Source organism: Crassostrea angulata, chromosome 7 (assembly GCF_025612915.1).
Source record: "Crassostrea angulata isolate pt1a10 chromosome 7, ASM2561291v2, whole genome shotgun sequence".
Taxonomy (NCBI): Eukaryota; Metazoa; Mollusca; class Bivalvia; order Ostreida; family Ostreidae; genus Magallana; species Magallana angulata.
Window position 1 is genome coordinate 33,716,737 of NC_069117.1, and position 16,994 is coordinate 33,733,730.

General features: G+C 33.0%; 1 protein-coding gene across 1 annotated transcript; it reads right to left on the minus strand.

The window, feature by feature from the left end:
* Positions 1–732: 732 nt before the first annotated feature.
* LOC128155202 (ubiquitin-conjugating enzyme E2 E1-like) lies at positions 733–16,759 on the minus strand. The gene is made up of 5 exons (XM_052816800.1): positions 16,614–16,759; positions 16,062–16,270; positions 9,954–10,004; positions 6,416–6,548; positions 733–2,475 (listed from the first exon to the last, which is right to left on the minus strand). The coding sequence occupies exons 2-5, from the start codon at positions 16,262–16,264 to the stop codon at positions 2,224–2,226; spliced, it is 639 nt and encodes a 212-aa protein (XP_052672760.1). The 5' UTR covers positions 16,265–16,270; positions 16,614–16,759; the 3' UTR covers positions 733–2,223.
* Positions 16,760–16,994: the final 235 nt, after the last annotated feature.

Below are 16,994 nucleotides of genomic sequence, written 5' to 3' on the forward strand. Positions count from 1 at the left end.
CCGATCAGATTGAACAAATACAAAATTGTAATTTTTTTATTTGAATAAATATATAGAGGGACTACCAGTATTTCTAATGAATGCAAAGAGAGATAACTCTAACTTCAGGGTTCATAAAGAATTTTCAAGGTGTTGAATACATGAGTGAGGAATATATCTTAACAAGTAATTCAGAAGAATGCTTTTTGTAACCTAATTCATCACTAACACAAACAGCCAATTAAGTTCATTTAGATATAACATTATCCGATGCGACACGTAAATAGTTCACCTTGTATGGTTCTGAAATTCACAATCTAATCAGTCTGGACATCTATGACTACCTGACCTATTTGTATGAAGTTTTAGTTGCAACACTGATTTTTAAAAAGATTCATAAATTTCTGTGCATATTAAATGTACCAATGTATGAATGGATATGAATGGTTTGAGTGATTTTTTGTGAACCATGAATTTCACAAACTAGCAGAATGTCAATGAGCAGATCATGAATATTGCATCCAAGGTGTCAAAGCTATTATATGTCAAAGATTACTATATAACGTCTGAATTTAAATGTTGTCTTGACAACCACCTTCATTGCCATCTTTCTCTTTGTCTTGGAACATATACAACATGTGATTTATCATTAAATGAATATATCTTGATTAGTTTAAGTATGTGCATGGGTATAAACTTCCCGAGATTGTGATAATCATAAAGAAAAATAAAACCAGAATGCACAACAGCAGCTGCAATTTTACAACTTTATTCACATAAAATGTGAGCTCATGTTCACACGACTTCCACATTCACATACATCAATCACTTTCACAAACATTTTTCACACTTGTTCTGAAAATCAAATACACTGTAATCCATACCAATCAATTACAGTCTTACTTTAAGTTGATACAGATCTTGTTTTAATATAGTATATATACAAAAAAACTTTTTAGAAACCAATTTTTCAAACAATAATAATAAGTACATTTTTTTCAACACTGATGCAAATGAATGTTTAAAACATGAATTCTATGTTTGTATATATCTATATTATGTTGTCCTGAATCTACATTAATACAGGGGAAAGGTCATACAGTAGGAAACACAATTGAAATCAACTAAATTTTAATTTTGTCAGGCTTTTTACTTTCAAGGGTGTTAGAGAAGTAACAATTTTGTTTTTATGACTTTGACCCTACAACCCCTGTTCATTTATCAAACCCCCAATGAACAACCAATAAAGTTAGCACTTAACAAAGACCAAAAGAAAACAATTAAAAATAATTTAAAAATAAAAAAGATTAAAAAAATCATAATCAACATACATTAACTCAGTGTTGTTTTGGTGGATTTTTTTTTTCCTTTCTCCATCTATATATAGTCAGTTAATATGTATGCATACAGGTGTACGGTACATTCACTATACAGACACGAATTGAATGATAAGAACTGGCATGTGCATACATTGTACCAGTAACTGACAACTCCTTATACAAATGAGGATTAAAGATATATATTATGCTTCATGCATCCTGACAATTAAATAACACACGCTCTGTATTTAATACCCTTAGCTGGCCAGCTTCATCATGCAGACTTAAGTACATGTACATGTAATAAGACCAGGTAGGGCCTCAAAGAATATTATCAATAATCAGAATAAAAAATCTAATCAATTCAGAATGCACATACCGGTATGCCTCGACTTGTGAGTGTGGCATATTTCAAGGAAAATAACTCTTCTAGACACCAGAAGCTCAACAAGAGCTGTGTGGACAGTTATAACTGTATTGCCAAGAATTATCGTAAAAAATCATTTCTAATACATATATTGAAATCATCTTTAGTATTTTGTAAAAATAAGTTTTCATGTCAACAGTGAAAACATTTTGGTCTAAATTGTAAAACAAAATATTGTGCTTTAAAAACACATAACCTAAAATCAAAACTATAGAAAATATTTTTTTTTCAAAATGTATTTTCTATATATAAAAAAAATACAAAATTGAAATTCATAGACAAAATCTTTAAAAAAAACCCCTTTTTTTTGCCCTAATGAAAACACACCATAAAAGACAAGTTCACCACAGGTATAAAAGAAAAATTCATGACAAATATTAAACTATAATATGCTCTATCAGATATATGAAGTACATGTACTTGTGACAAATAAACTTGGGGTGGGGGTGGGGGTGGGGGGGGGGGGAAAGGATGATAAATAAGTATCTGAATGTTGAATCAGAGCCCCGTGGCGAACCTCTTGGTCCACTGGCGAGCCACCCTGTCGTGTTCCGTCCTGTTCTGAGTGTACTGAGTAGCAATGCTCCCAACCAGAGGGTCGGCCGGATTACAGTCTGTTAGAAGGGAACAAATGGACAACAACACTTTGGAGATAGTCAGAGCAGGACTCCAATTGTCCTTTAGAATGTCCAGACAGATCACACCCTGGCTGTTTATATTGCAATGGTAAATCCGTGTTCGAAATGTCACCTACAAAAACAGAGTAATAAATCAACAATCTTCATACCAATATACTCATATGTATTACAAATTAAAAATATTTCAGTATCTCACAACCTCATGCCTATATTTACATACATGTACCATGTGACTGTGTGAAATAATCATTACAAAACAAAATATTAGTAACTGTATATAACAGACTGAAATGAACAGAATTCATGCACTCTTGTTCGAGCAACATTTGAATGCAACATTCATTAATCATTTGAATTACTACTGCACTCATGAAAGCAGGTACTTGGTAAAATTTTTACTAAAATTATAATTCTGTCTGAAATCAAAGACACATTCATTACGCTTTTTCTATTCGAAAAAAAAAACAAAACTCAAATCTATAGATTTGGTTTTTGTTGTTACTTACTGGAATAAATATTTTAGATATTCATTTTTTTCCCTAAACTGCAAATTTTTCGCTTATTTGATATTTGTACAGTTAATGTTCAATTGACGGGAATAATTATTGGTAATTGCAATTTTGACTGTCAGTAATTACAAACAGACGTTAAAAAAAAATTGCATTTCTTTTAGTCCATGCTTGATTTACGTCTGTCTGAAAAAGAAGGTTGAATTCCCTAAATGAGATTAAGGTGGAATAACACATCATCACAAAATGGCTGACCGCAGATGGAAACGACATTTCGTTTTATTAAAAGGATTTTATGGACTGAAACATGAAATTTACTCCATAGCCGAGTGGATAAGGTGTCGGACTTGTGATTCGTATATCCCGAGTTCGAATCCCGCAGGGGTTTTTGTTGTTATTTACTGGAATAAATATTTTAGATACACCTGTATTCATTTTTTTTCCCCAAACTGCAAATTTTTCTCTGATTTGATATTTGTACAGTTTATTTATCATTATATCTTTCATTATCAAAAAAATTTCCTGTTAATTTGAGTGACTTTTTCCAGGTGTGTTATTCCACCTTAAGACCCATCAGATGTTCATGTACTCTACTCTCCCTCCACAATTATTCAGATGCAGCCATGCTTGACAGTAGGGTGTTTAGAATTCAATTACACAGGTGGCGAGGTTCAACTCAATTTGTACAGGCCTAGGAAAAGAATTCTGACAATTTCAGTGCCAAACTTGGTTCAACTTAAATGGGCTCCTTGCACACTCAAGGAAGCAGAAAGAGGTAATTAGGACTCAGTTTTCCACACAAATTAATTAGGTATAAGCCTACTAAAAGGAGCCTCTATTGATGAATTAATCACACAGACAGACTTTCATTATTTTCTATACTATATACACTTCTTCTGGGCCCCATTAACATGTCCACCAGTTGAGTATATTGTGACTAGCATTCTTATACATTCAAAAGTATTCTTAGAATCTTCTGTTGTGTTTAATATAATTTTAAAAAATTGCAACAGGTTCATTCTATAAAATCTCCTTAAAAATATGTATAATTTCTGTAATATATTGGTATGGAATTTTTTGTCAATTTTAATTAAAATCTTCCTAGAATATCCTAAACTTTGAAAGACTGTCTTGATCTGGTCCAATACTATGATAGAAAACACTTCGCTTTAGCCATGCATGATATTATTATTGATTCTGTGGTAGTTCCTTGAGAATAAGGTGGCAGTCGGATGCTATCTAATAAAGCATCCTTTTTGGTGATAATTATGATTACATTGACCTAACCTACATTTTTATATACAATAAAACTGTCATCAGGTCAAAATATATATATGCATGCATATAATTTTCAAATCATCCGAAAAGGGCCATTATTTGAATGGTTATTACACATAATCATTATTCATATCAGAATCAGCATTTAAAATGCATTAACACAAACTTAAGATTACCTGAAAGTTTATTCAGTCATATAAATATACCTGACATTATGTATGTTTATTCTTAGACTGGAGAAATCAAATTCTTATTGCAGCAAAAAATTAGGTTAAAATATCAACCAAACAGCCATCTGTGAGCAACCCTAGCCTGGTTTTCGATGCATTCTTGGTTCTCTAAATATTACTATCTTATAACAACTATTCTGGCATATTGGCAAAAGTGTACGGACCAGCTCTTCAGTAAATCTATAGCACGGCCTGAAAAGGATGGTGGGATTGATTGAGCCCTCCCGTTATTCTTGCATGGTTAATGCTACAGTTCAATTCACCAAACTCCCCGAGAAACCTTCTTCATCGGTTTTCTTTTCAATCTTTCAAAGAGATCTTTCTCGCTTGTTTTTAACCAAGTTCAACTCTCCGAGAGCTTGATTGATTCTTATCAGAAAGATTTTAAGACAATACATAGCCAGAAAAACTATATATTTCTAGTTTGCATCTGCAGGAATTCTTTTCCATTTAAAAACTACAGCTATTGGTTAAGTGATTCCTCCTGATTAATGGGATATAACTATAGAACATTATTCAGTTTCAAATACAAACAAAAAATTTCAATATCGAATTTTAAAAACGATTATGATTGAGGGAATGATTGTTTCATTGCATGAAGAATAAATACTTTTTTAATTAAAGGAAAGAATTTACATATATTAGAATTTGTATAAACAGGACTGTAACCCGCAAAATATATAATGTCCCCTGTTGTAATATGTTGACAATCCATTCAGATTCGGGTGGCCTAATATTACGGTAACCCACAAAACAATGTCCCCTGTAGTAATATTATGATTACCAATTCAAACTCGGGTGGCCTGATATTACAGTAACTCACAAAATTATAAATGTCTCCTACAGTATTATGCTGACAAAACCATTCAGATTTGGGTGGCTTCTATACACAATAACAGTATTTCACTGAGCAAAAAACCTTTAACCCAACCTTGTCTACCGGGTATACATATATTGTGACATTAAAAATCATTATGAACTAATTTAGGGTAGTATATACATGTATTGGTCTCCAGTGTACAAGATCTTTTCTTTCTTAATTTAAATCCAAGTATAAATTTCTGATAAACAATTATACTGGTAAAGTAAATCTTTGATCATTTACAAAAAGAATAATTAAATCTTGAAATATTATGAAACAATAATAAAATTAAAAGATGCAGCTTATCTAATATATACAATACAATAATGGTCTGGTTAATGCTAATTCATCCATGCTTTTTATGTATCGATTGTCCATTAATAATTTTACATTCTAAAATTCTAAATAAGGTAAATGATGCAGTAAAAATATGGTGCATGTTTAGACATTAACAGTGGCTATGCTAATAGAACTACTTGGGGTTTTTTTTTTTGCCTTTTGCATGAAACTGATGATGTTGCAGCACTGACCCGCAAGTCTAGATATATAGTGTAGTAGTCTACATGTAGTGTAAATTATCTTCCCTCAGGGACTTTGCAGTCTGAGCATGAACATAGCAACATGGATATTTAACTTGGCCAAACACAGGTTGTATGCATTATCTTAGAAACTCCACTCTATACTAACTTATCTATTTGATGGCTTTTAAAGTCATTCATTTGTCTGTTGTTTTCAAATTTGGGCACACTTTCTGCTCCAATAATTTACCCCCCCCAAAAAAAAAGAAAAGAAACCCCGAAAATCAACATAAAAGCAGGAAATGGAAAAGCTGATGGGCAACTCTGTCTAGAGAACAGATTGTTAAACTTAAGCCGAGTTTGTGTGTTATTCATGCAGTTGTATGTAAATGTCTGCTCAGATAAAGCTTTCTCTCCAGATTTCAAACCAAGGACAACTGTCGACTTCCAGGGAAATTGACATCCTTTCAACCCAAGATCTGAACTAAATCCTTGACAGATCAATAATATGTAAACTTCTTGTACTTGCGAGACCTGAGGTAGCAGGCTGCAATTATCAAGATACAATGCTGAGTCATCAAACACATCCCTCCTTCTATTAACCTTGTTTTATTGATGCAGTTTACTGATCAAATAAGATGTGCATGCAGTATACCTTTGGTGGCTTAAACGGATAATCCGCTGAGAAATGAATGTCCAAGAAGAATACGCCTCCCTCGTACACAGACCCTGGGGGTCCCAGAATGGTGGACACCCATTCATACATGTTATCCCCCTTGGGACCAGCACTGCAAATATAGAGAGGAAAAAAAATTAACAACTCTAATGATATAGTATTGATCACATTGAAAATGGAAGAGTCACTTATTAAAGAGTCTTCAATACTATGCAAAACACTTTGATTAATATATGATAGCAGGTGTTCACATTTTTAGACCAATTACAATGAGCACCATTACAGGAATGCTTTAATTGTACAAATGCCAGCTGTTAGATACTGAGGAAAAACACTATTAGTTTACTAGGTAAAAAATCAAGCCACCATCACAAAAATTCATTAATTTTATTGTAAAATTTTAACATCTAAGAATTGTAACATATCTTCAACCAATACCTCTCCTACTCGTTATATATATAGAGCTAGCTTTTGCTTTTATTTAAGGAATGAGGAATCATTTTTTATAAAGCATTATGAGCCTGAAGGGCTTTATGATAGATTTGATCACCTCATAATACTCAAAGAAAGATTCCTTATTACTTATATTTATATCATTTTCAGCAATTTGTATTTCATTTGTACAATTGTACAATGAAATATTAAAAATAGTCATTAATGAAATGTATTGCATTAAACATTACAAAATACGATTGGTAGTGTTATCACAGACAAAGACACTCGAAAATGTAAATATATATATGTACAACAAAATATGTATAGTACTGAAACATTAAAAAAACCCAAAAAAAACTAAGGTCTCCCTCGTTTGTTCATTTCATATCTTTAGGAGGCCATATCAGATAATGCAGACTTACATAACTCCTGTAACACTTAATACGTAACTGTCAGGGTCACCAAGCCTAATCTTTATTTATGGATCTTCTGGGACCTAGTTCATACATCATTAACCAAGTATCAAACATGTATAGCTTGCAGTATTCTTTTAAACTTGTGACAATGTTGTTTACATTTTTATATATGTAACTATGGTGGCATAGATCTGCCACCACTTGTCAGATAATTATGTCGACTTGTCAGATCTTGATGTCGACTTGTCAGATAATTATGTTCACTTGTCAGTTCTTTAAGTCGACTTGTCACTTATTCACGTGGTTAAGAATTCAACACTTTAACCTTTCCACGCCCAATTTGTGCCACCCATTTGAAATAATATTTTCTGACAAGTCGACATAAGGATCTGACAAGTCGACATACTCATCTTTTAAGTCGATATAATTATTTGACAAGTCGACATAATTATCTGACAAGTCGACATAATTATTTGACAAGACGACATAACATCTGACAAGACAACATCATTATCTGACAAGTCGACTTACAATATAAATGATAATTTTCTTTAAACTAGTGGCCATATTATTTTTTCTGTCAGATAATTATGTTAACTTGTCAGATCTTTATGTCGACTTGTCAGATGATTATGTAAACTTGTCAGATATTTATGTCGACTTATATGGTATTATGATGACAAGAAAATGGCAGTTGGTGGCACTATCACGCTTTGACAACAAAATGTTGAGTCTCTATAGTCACTATGGTTATTTTCTGACAAGTCAACATAACGATCTGACAAGTTGACATAAATATCTGACAAGTCGACATAATCATATGAGAAGTTAACATAATTATCTGACAAGTGGTGGCAGATCTATGCCACCATATGTAACAGACACTTCCCGATTAATCTTTATCCTTTAACAAGAATTCAAAAATAATGGAACTAGAGGCAACTGCTATACATTCTTTTATCGCTATTTTAATGAATCGAACTGAAGTTTGGTTGGGATTGGAAACATTCATGAAGCAGAGAAAATTTCGGTGATCAACTCTCAATAATTTGAGACCTAGCTGTAAATGTTCTCTGTTGGCACCATTTTTATATATTCTGTTGAGTCAAAGATATTCTTTAGAAATCAAAGAACTTTTCCCATTTTATATAAATTGTTATATAAATAGCAGAACCTAATAGCCTTAATCAAGTATCAAACTCAAAATGATTGGTCAATATCAATATTATAAGCCTTAGGGTATGAATTTGAGCAACTTTATTGGATCAGGCATCGATAAGAACTTTGAAATAGCAGTGGGTCCTCTTCTACTAGTCAGGAATGGATCTATGAAGGATAAAATATCTCTACAGATATCATTAGCTAGAGTGATGACAGTGAATCACAATAAAACAGTAACCGGACAGATCAGAATTCTAATCCGATCTAAATACCGATGATAAACACCTACACAATCCACATGGAAGCACAGATACAAAAATTCAGACCCAAACTGACACAAATTAATTTCATTGCTATCAACCTGTAACAAACTGTTTTAATTAATACATAATAGAGAACAGCTGTCCAGACTGGCTCCCACTAAATTTCTGGATTTACGTAAGTGCCATCAATTAAGGCAAATATTTTTACGATATAATTAATAAAAAACCTTCATTATATGCATTTAAGGACAGAGTCAACATTTCAGTGGACAATAAAAATATTGAATTTCCTTGTACAGACATTTAAAGTTAAAACACTAGATAAATACATTTGTTAAAATCATGCACCTATTTACGATCAATCAAACAGTGTATTCAAAATACACAATCAAAAACTCCAAACTCAATAAATCTTGAAAAAGGTAAGTCAATTTTCTCCCAAATATAAATTTAACCCCTGTGCACTGGCTAGAATTATCAAATATCGACTGAGATTGCACAATAGTCACAATTCCAATTGAATCTGATAACAAATATATTAATATATAAATTTCAAATCCATCACTACCTCCATCAGAAAGAAAAACCAAATCAATAGGAGTTCCATGTTCAACCAAATCTACTACCGTATTCAGCATAAAATTGTAACTGCTGTATTTTTATTTGTGTATATATCCATTGTTGCTTTCTAAAGAACACTTACAGATGTCTGCGTTACCAAGAGGAGTGATGGTGCACCTTGTGCACAGTGCATTTCCCCCCCGAGAGCTGTTGAATTGTGAACATGATTAATGCCCCCCTCAGATAATGGTCACCATCGGATGAACAAACCACCTCACCTGGATGCTTTTGTTCAAACAATAGGCGATGTATCGCTGTCTAGACGCGTACAAATCTTTTATCACAAAAACCCCAAGATCCAGTTCGAAGCAGTTAAATATGGGTTACTTGTCTTGGGGGAAATGGATGTGTTTTGCAGAAAACTGTGATCTCTGGAGTATTCTTGATTCCCTTAATAAAGCAATTCACTTGTCGATAATCCTACCATATGTGAATGTTATAGTGTTTTCCCCAAGTAGATGTCATGTGTATAAATACAACAGCTTTTATTTATATAGCCTCTTCTCTTCAGTACTTAGACACTTACAGCATCTAGTACTTACTATTACACGTACTTGGTCATCACTAAACGGACTCTACTCTTCAATATAAGTACTACTGATTTCTGATCGGACAACTAACCTGCAATTCGGCGGAGGGTCAATGGTGATTTCTGCCAATTCTTTTTGAATTCTGAAAAAAAAAAAACAACCAGAAATAAATTTGATCGTGAATAATTATGTCTCCTTTACACTCTTTCTCTTAAACAGGAAGTCCTCATTCATAATAAGCTTATCTACTGACATGCAGCAGGACTTGTATCCTGTGATTAAATAAAGATGAGCAAACTTGTATCGTTTTTTCCTTATTTCCAAATAACAACTATAAACTTAATTTTATTCATATGAATATAAAATTGGAAGACCAAATGACTATTTTCAGTTCAGTCTACAAGACTCATGGCAGCAAAACAATTATTTTCAGAAAATGAACATTTTTCACATTACCGGTATCATGAATTACATATCCTCTAATGCAGGAACAGGTAAATATAACAGTACCGGTAAATAAAATTTGCCTCGTATAAGCGGATGGACTAATGAATCCAACCAGAAAGTTTGATATTTATCCTGTCCAAAAAAAAAGTTACTGGCCATAGTAAATATTATAATCATATATTAACCTCAGTGAAAGCAAACAATCAATATTGAATAATACATATATGTAAGAATCATCATTAACAGAAGAAAAATAAATCCTTCCTTTCTTAACTATTGCAATTTGTTAATGGGGGGAAAAACACTTCATAATTAAAAATTCAAAGGTTCATTGCCCTACACGTTACCTTAGATTATGAATATAATCAGTAAATCTGCTAACCAGTAAACTGATTGATCATTCTGAGCTCATCCCCGAACTCTGACGGACAAGAAATGTTGTGTGTATTGACACAAGTATTCTCCATTTCATTCATGTGTGACAATTGCAGGTAAAACCATTCATGGCAAATTAACTTGCCAACAGGACTAAAGAAGCAAAACCTTCTATCAACACCATTCACTTCATAAAACTTAATATCCATTTACTTTAAGCTTGTAAATCTATATACACATTCATGAATTTCTCCGATTTATACTTGTACATCTGATACATTAATTGATTTGTTTTCCTTCTTGTTCATAAATAAGTTAATTAATTCCATACAATTAAACAGAGACTAGAATCTATTCACAAACACACACAATCAAACTATCAACAAGAGATAGGTGTCTCCGCACTGAGACATATTTGTACCACTTTTGTTTAGACATCCTCCACTGCCTCCACTCCACTGCCAGCTGCATGTTTTTCACAGAAACAAGTGTCATTTGAACACACCTTAATCCCAAAAATCACAGCCCTGTGGCCAGCGATTAAGTCTGAGCCTTACATGTATATATGTTTCTATTCTTTCATGTTAGCGAAGTACAGCTTGGTCTTACATGTACTTATGACGTGAAGTTTCTGTGGTACCAGAATTAAAGGCGGGCCAATTCCACTATTGATATATAGAAAAATAACACTAGCCAATTCTATTAATGATTACCGATTTCAAGGACTTTACTGATCATGGCTCCTTGCTTACTCAGCCAGTCTGCAAGGGATCTAATTGGCTTCCAAAAAGATTCTCATTTTGCAAAAAGTACCCAAAGAACCGCATAAAATTTTAAATACATGTACCACATAAACGATACGCAAAATATACTAGTTTTCAAATTTTGGATCACGGAGGGACACCAAAATTAAAAGGAAAAAAAATTGTACATTAAATTGAATTTTTGGCTGAAGCTGCCATTTTTCTCTAATTCTTGCTTGCACAAGACACTGGGAATCTTCACCTGTGTTTGACACGCGATGTTGCATAGTGCATGTGTACACACCACTCTGCGTATAGAGATGTGAACTGTCAATGGTGATAACTACCCCCCTATAAAAATCTCATATAAAGGTATAGATTTGTTTTTAAAGGGGTACGTAACCATAACTGTTAATAATAAGTGTTTCGTTACTCAATTAGAATATATATCTATCTTAATTGGTATATATATCTATCTTAATTGGTATATATATAACCAACTATAGAAATAGACATGAATCCGACCAAGTTCTCAGTGAGACATTTAAACTAATTATCAAAATAAATAAATTTAAGGAAACTTATTAATTCCCATTTTTTTGAGACTGTACAGTTTTTGGGTCTGCAACTTATCACATGAACGTTACTGGAGTCTGATAATGTTTTGTTTGACCCTTCTCTCCAATAGCAAATGAAAATCGGGGGGGGGTTTCAATATTTTCCAGCCAAATTTTGAATGCCACATTCACTATTCACTATTTTATAGGAGAGGGGTGGGGGTGTAAATATTTTGCACTAAAATATTGAACCCCACCAGCAAAAAATTGAACCTCAGGGTTCAGAATATTGCAAAGTATTTTGAAAAAATGTTCATTAGTACGCGAAATCAAAATATTAGAAGACACCATGCAGTACTTAGTCACTGAAAGAACATACCAAATTACATTGTTTACCTTTTCATCTGTAAGCTCTTAATCATATCTATTCTTATACATCAGTGGATAGAACTTAAGCATAGATCATCTATTTCTAATGTACATCATACATAAAAAATAAATCTAATATGCCACACATATAACCAGCAACCGACTTCCCCAAATGAATGTAACTTAGATTCTGGACATTAAGAGGCAATCAAGGATTCAAAGCCAATATTCAGGTGCTACCGGTATTTACCTGTGAAAAATATGTTCTTTAAGTAAAGATTTAGGCTAAGACTATTTGTTGAACAAATTAAATTGAGTTTTCTGTTTATTTTGCAAATTATTTATCAAAGAACTACAAATGTAATAATCTTGTTTTATCTAATTGAAGTTATTACAATTAAATGTCAAACAAGAAATATTATTTGCCGATGCCCCAACAGCAGGTATTAAATTATGTTGTTATACTTTCATGTTAAATACTGAAATCTGATTGGTTAAGACGCAGTTAATAATATTTACTATTACCCTCAGCGTTAGCAACGCACTTGGCAACGGGTAACATTAAAAAATATTACATGCGCGAAAATTATGCGCGTACGGTTCGCTGTAGAATTCATGTTATTCCTATATAAAAGCAGTAAAATTTTCTTTAAAATTTTAAAAAAGACATTCAGTATAACAAAATAAATAGTGCCTGTTTGGGAGGATAACAGTTGAAATTGACACCCCTCGAAAACCATTGTCAACCTCCGCTTCGCGTCGGTTGACAATGGTTTTCTCGGGGTGTCAATTTCAACTGTTACCCTCCCAAACAGGCACTATTTATATAATATATATGTCAAATAAAACACATATTTCCCCAGTACATTCAATTGAAGAAAAAAAATAGGCAAGTACTGGTTGCTAAACTTCATTCAGATAACATTCTTTCCCGCTTAACGCTGTGCATAAATGTAGGTGGCGAGGTTATTGGAAATTGAGATTCTGGTGTTAAGGCCCCAAAGAGGGATCATAGATCTAATATATACATGTAGGCATCACTAGAACATGCATGCAATAAGTTAGCTGATCAGAGCTAGCTTGGAGGCCCTGCAGGCCTTGTCATCGTCATCATTATCATCATAATCATGGGAACATTAATTCGATAATATGAACTTACAATTAAAGTAATGTCCAATATACATTGCAGGAAAAACATTCCTTCAAATTTGTTTAAAATATTTATTTGATCAATGCAAAAACATTTCAGTCTGAAGCGTTCCAATTCTGCACTTTAAATTGACAATCTGAGCATTAATAAAATATTAATCAATCCTTTACCCGACTGACAACTTTAAAAAAAAAATAAAATCACAAAACATTTATCTTTAGATTTGCAAGCTATTTCAAGTGGATCGAAATATGCACATAAATATTTGGATATTGAATGCTTACTAATGTGGAAAATGACACAAAATGATATGTATTCAAAATGTGTAAAGCTAAATGGTGACTTATTTGGAAAATACTAAAAGTCTGGGTTGACTTTTTCCTACAAAAAGCTCAGGTAATTTATGGTTCACGATTGAAACACATTATAATGCATATATTTTTTATTTAATGCCTAGTTCTTGACTCTTATATACTGCTAAATCATTTGTCTGCAAGCTAGGGTATCTTTTTTCTAACCAGGTAACTTTAGGATTTATTAACCACTTAGAATAAATAAAAACATACCAGTAGTGTCTGACATAGCAGCTTTCACAATACATGTTAATGTACAAGGCACATTCTTCCCACCACCACCCCCCCCCCCCTTTCCCCTCTTCCATTTTTAACTTTTATCTGTTTTTATCTTATTTTCTTAGAAATATGGACAGGAAACACTCTTGAAACCCCTACATAAATACTACTTCCCCCACTGTGTCCCTGTAAAATGGATGTACACCAATTAACCTGTGTATAATTCAGTAAAGTCTTCATGCTGTACGTATGATAAAGATTTCTGTCTAGAATGAGCATTTTATAGTTCAAACATTACCATCCCCTCCCTTCTCTTTTCCTTTCATTTTTAAAATCTTCTTTATATGTACACTGTACCGGTAAATACATTTCCTTCTATCAAAAATGTTGTCAATTTTTACCCCCCACTCCCCTCAAAATTTTTGTTCCAAAGCCACAGAGCTAAATAAAAGCACAACGACACCTCCAATCATACTGCTGAAATATTGAGTAGATTGGTATTAGGTTTAAATGTTCTTATCTCAGCTATATAAATTCTGGGTCTAACCTATCAGTGCCATCCTACTTCGCCAATAGCCAACATATTAAAATTCTCCTGGGTACAGGCATTGACTTACTGGGTGGGAACGGCTGGGTACATGGGAAGGGGGAAATAAATGATTTATAGGTATAAACCAAAAGATTTCAACTTTTAACTTTATCAGTACAAATACAGTATATATACTTGTATTTTTTAAAATACTTTTAAACATGCATACATCAGCAGAATCATTATAACATTTAAAATATATAAAAATCTCAACCCTTTACACCGCATAAATGCAATCAAGTAATGTATGAGAGGAATTCCCACGAGTCAATATTTGATTCATTAAAAAAAAAACCCCATAGGATTTATAGCCATAAAGAATGAACATTCAATATTTGAATTTCCAGCCAGGAATGTCAATGCCAATAATATATATACCACATGCATATAACGTATAATCATGTTGGATCTTCTAATCTTCACATCTTCTAAGAAAGCTTTTTCCATTAATAATGAAAGTCTAGAGAATCCAATTGTTGGAGGTATAAACACATACACATGAGAAATACATACAATGTGTATGTACAATTGTACTGTACATGTATTATACATGTCAATTGACTTAACTGAGTTAACTTCTTTGCATAAGTACAACTAGATATTAATTGTTCTGTATTACTTTTTAAAGCATACAAGATACTTAAATACTGGTCATAATTAGTAAAGTGAGCATTTATGCTGCAATAGCATATGCGAGAATGTTTTATTGTGCAGTATTAGTATATATTAATATCTTAAATTCAAGAAGCAGTTGATAACTATGAAACTGGGAATATTTCATTGTGTAAATTTAAAGTGTTATATAATTGCACTTTTCCATAATAAAAGTGAGTCGACATATATATTATATGAACACTTGCATTCATGAATCATATTGGGCTATACTAGCATAATATAGATTCATTTAACATTATATGTCAGCAGTTTCTTGCTTTATTAATAAACTCCTTGTCAAATAGTTCTTTCATGTTAAGGATTAACACTGCTTTATCACATGAAATCAAAAACTTCATTCAGGAATATCACCGACATGTAAATGTATCATCTTCCTTAGGTCCATAAACTTCAGGCAAGTATTTGACCTTTTGACCTTTCTACTGCTTGAAAAACACTACCCAATAACTCCTTAAATACCAAAATTATTACAAAACAATGACACTCAACACAAACTTTAGCACCAAAAGATTGTAACGACACAAGAAATAAGTTTTAAATTATTACCAGTTTTGAGAACAAAAGTAAAATATCTTATATGCAAATGAGGTAGATTTCTCAACGGCCTTGTCATGAGTGCACTAGGCCTATACACTATCAGGCCTCCTTGTTTCATATATACAGGCATTCAAACATCGTTACATAAATAAAACACAAAGCAAATACAAAGACAATTTATTTACCGTTTTAGACTGGTGCCCGTGGGTTTGAAGCTTTTGTTGGATGTTTTTGGGGCAGGGGCGGGGGGCTCGGCCTGAACCGCCGATGTGCTGGGGCCGTTCGCCTCGGCTGGGCTGTCGGGACCTGAACTGTGGGTTCCTTCGTTATTCTGTGCCCCTCGAGATCGTCTGCCCCTACCCCTACCGCTTCCCCGATCTGAAGACATTCCCGGCTGTCAAAAGATCAAACGACAAAATAATCGGATCAATGTGCCTGTATTGATTTTCATCAGCCTTGTGGAAATCATGGCATCATTTTAAGAAAAATTGGGCATAATAGTTTAATCAATATGACACAATTAATTAAGCCGACTTTAAGTCTATTGATGCCTCTGCAGCGAGAAAGTAAACTAAAGAGGGTACACAATAACGCAGGCACTTGTCATGTCTATACGCGGACTCCGTGACCGATCATTTGTAACAAAGGGTTTAATTTCACGGCCAAAATACACACAGTTAGACTTTAACAATCAATTCCAAAATACGTACATAAATTCTTGAAAACATTATGCTTACCTTGTTTAAAAATCTATGTTAAAAATCCAGAGTATCTACAGGAAATTCTAACGAAAATATTAGTTTATCTGTAACATTAAAAACGTGCGATTTGCCGATGAACAGGCTGTTCTCTTTACCTCCCTCGGCAAAATTTTGCGGCACAGTTCTTTTCAATCAATGATTTCTTTTCATCGAAGCAAATTAAAAAATTGAAAAATTTTCCTTTTAATTGCAATTGAAAATGATATTTCTAATGGATAAAAATAAGACAAGCATCACATCATATATACTTAATTCTTTGGCAAACATGGGGAGGTAACTTTAAAAGCTAAGATCCTAAGCAATGATTAGCCTTGCCTACTTATTTATAGTATGCAGAAGTTATACGTTTTCAGACCT

Excerpts from the sequence above, each read along its gene's own strand:
- LOC128155202 (XM_052816800.1), bottom strand. The coding sequence starts at position 16,264 with ATGTCTTCAGATCGGGGAAGCGGTAGGGGTAGGGGCAGACGATCTCGA. Across the intron at positions 10,005-16,061 it reads ACGGGCACCAGTCTAAAACG|AATTCAAAAAGAATTGGCAG; the intron begins GTAAATAAATTG and ends TTTTTTTTTCAG. Across the intron at positions 2,476-6,415 it reads ATCCGTTTAAGCCACCAAAG|GTGACATTTCGAACACGGAT; the intron begins GTATACTGCATG and ends CTGTTTTTGTAG.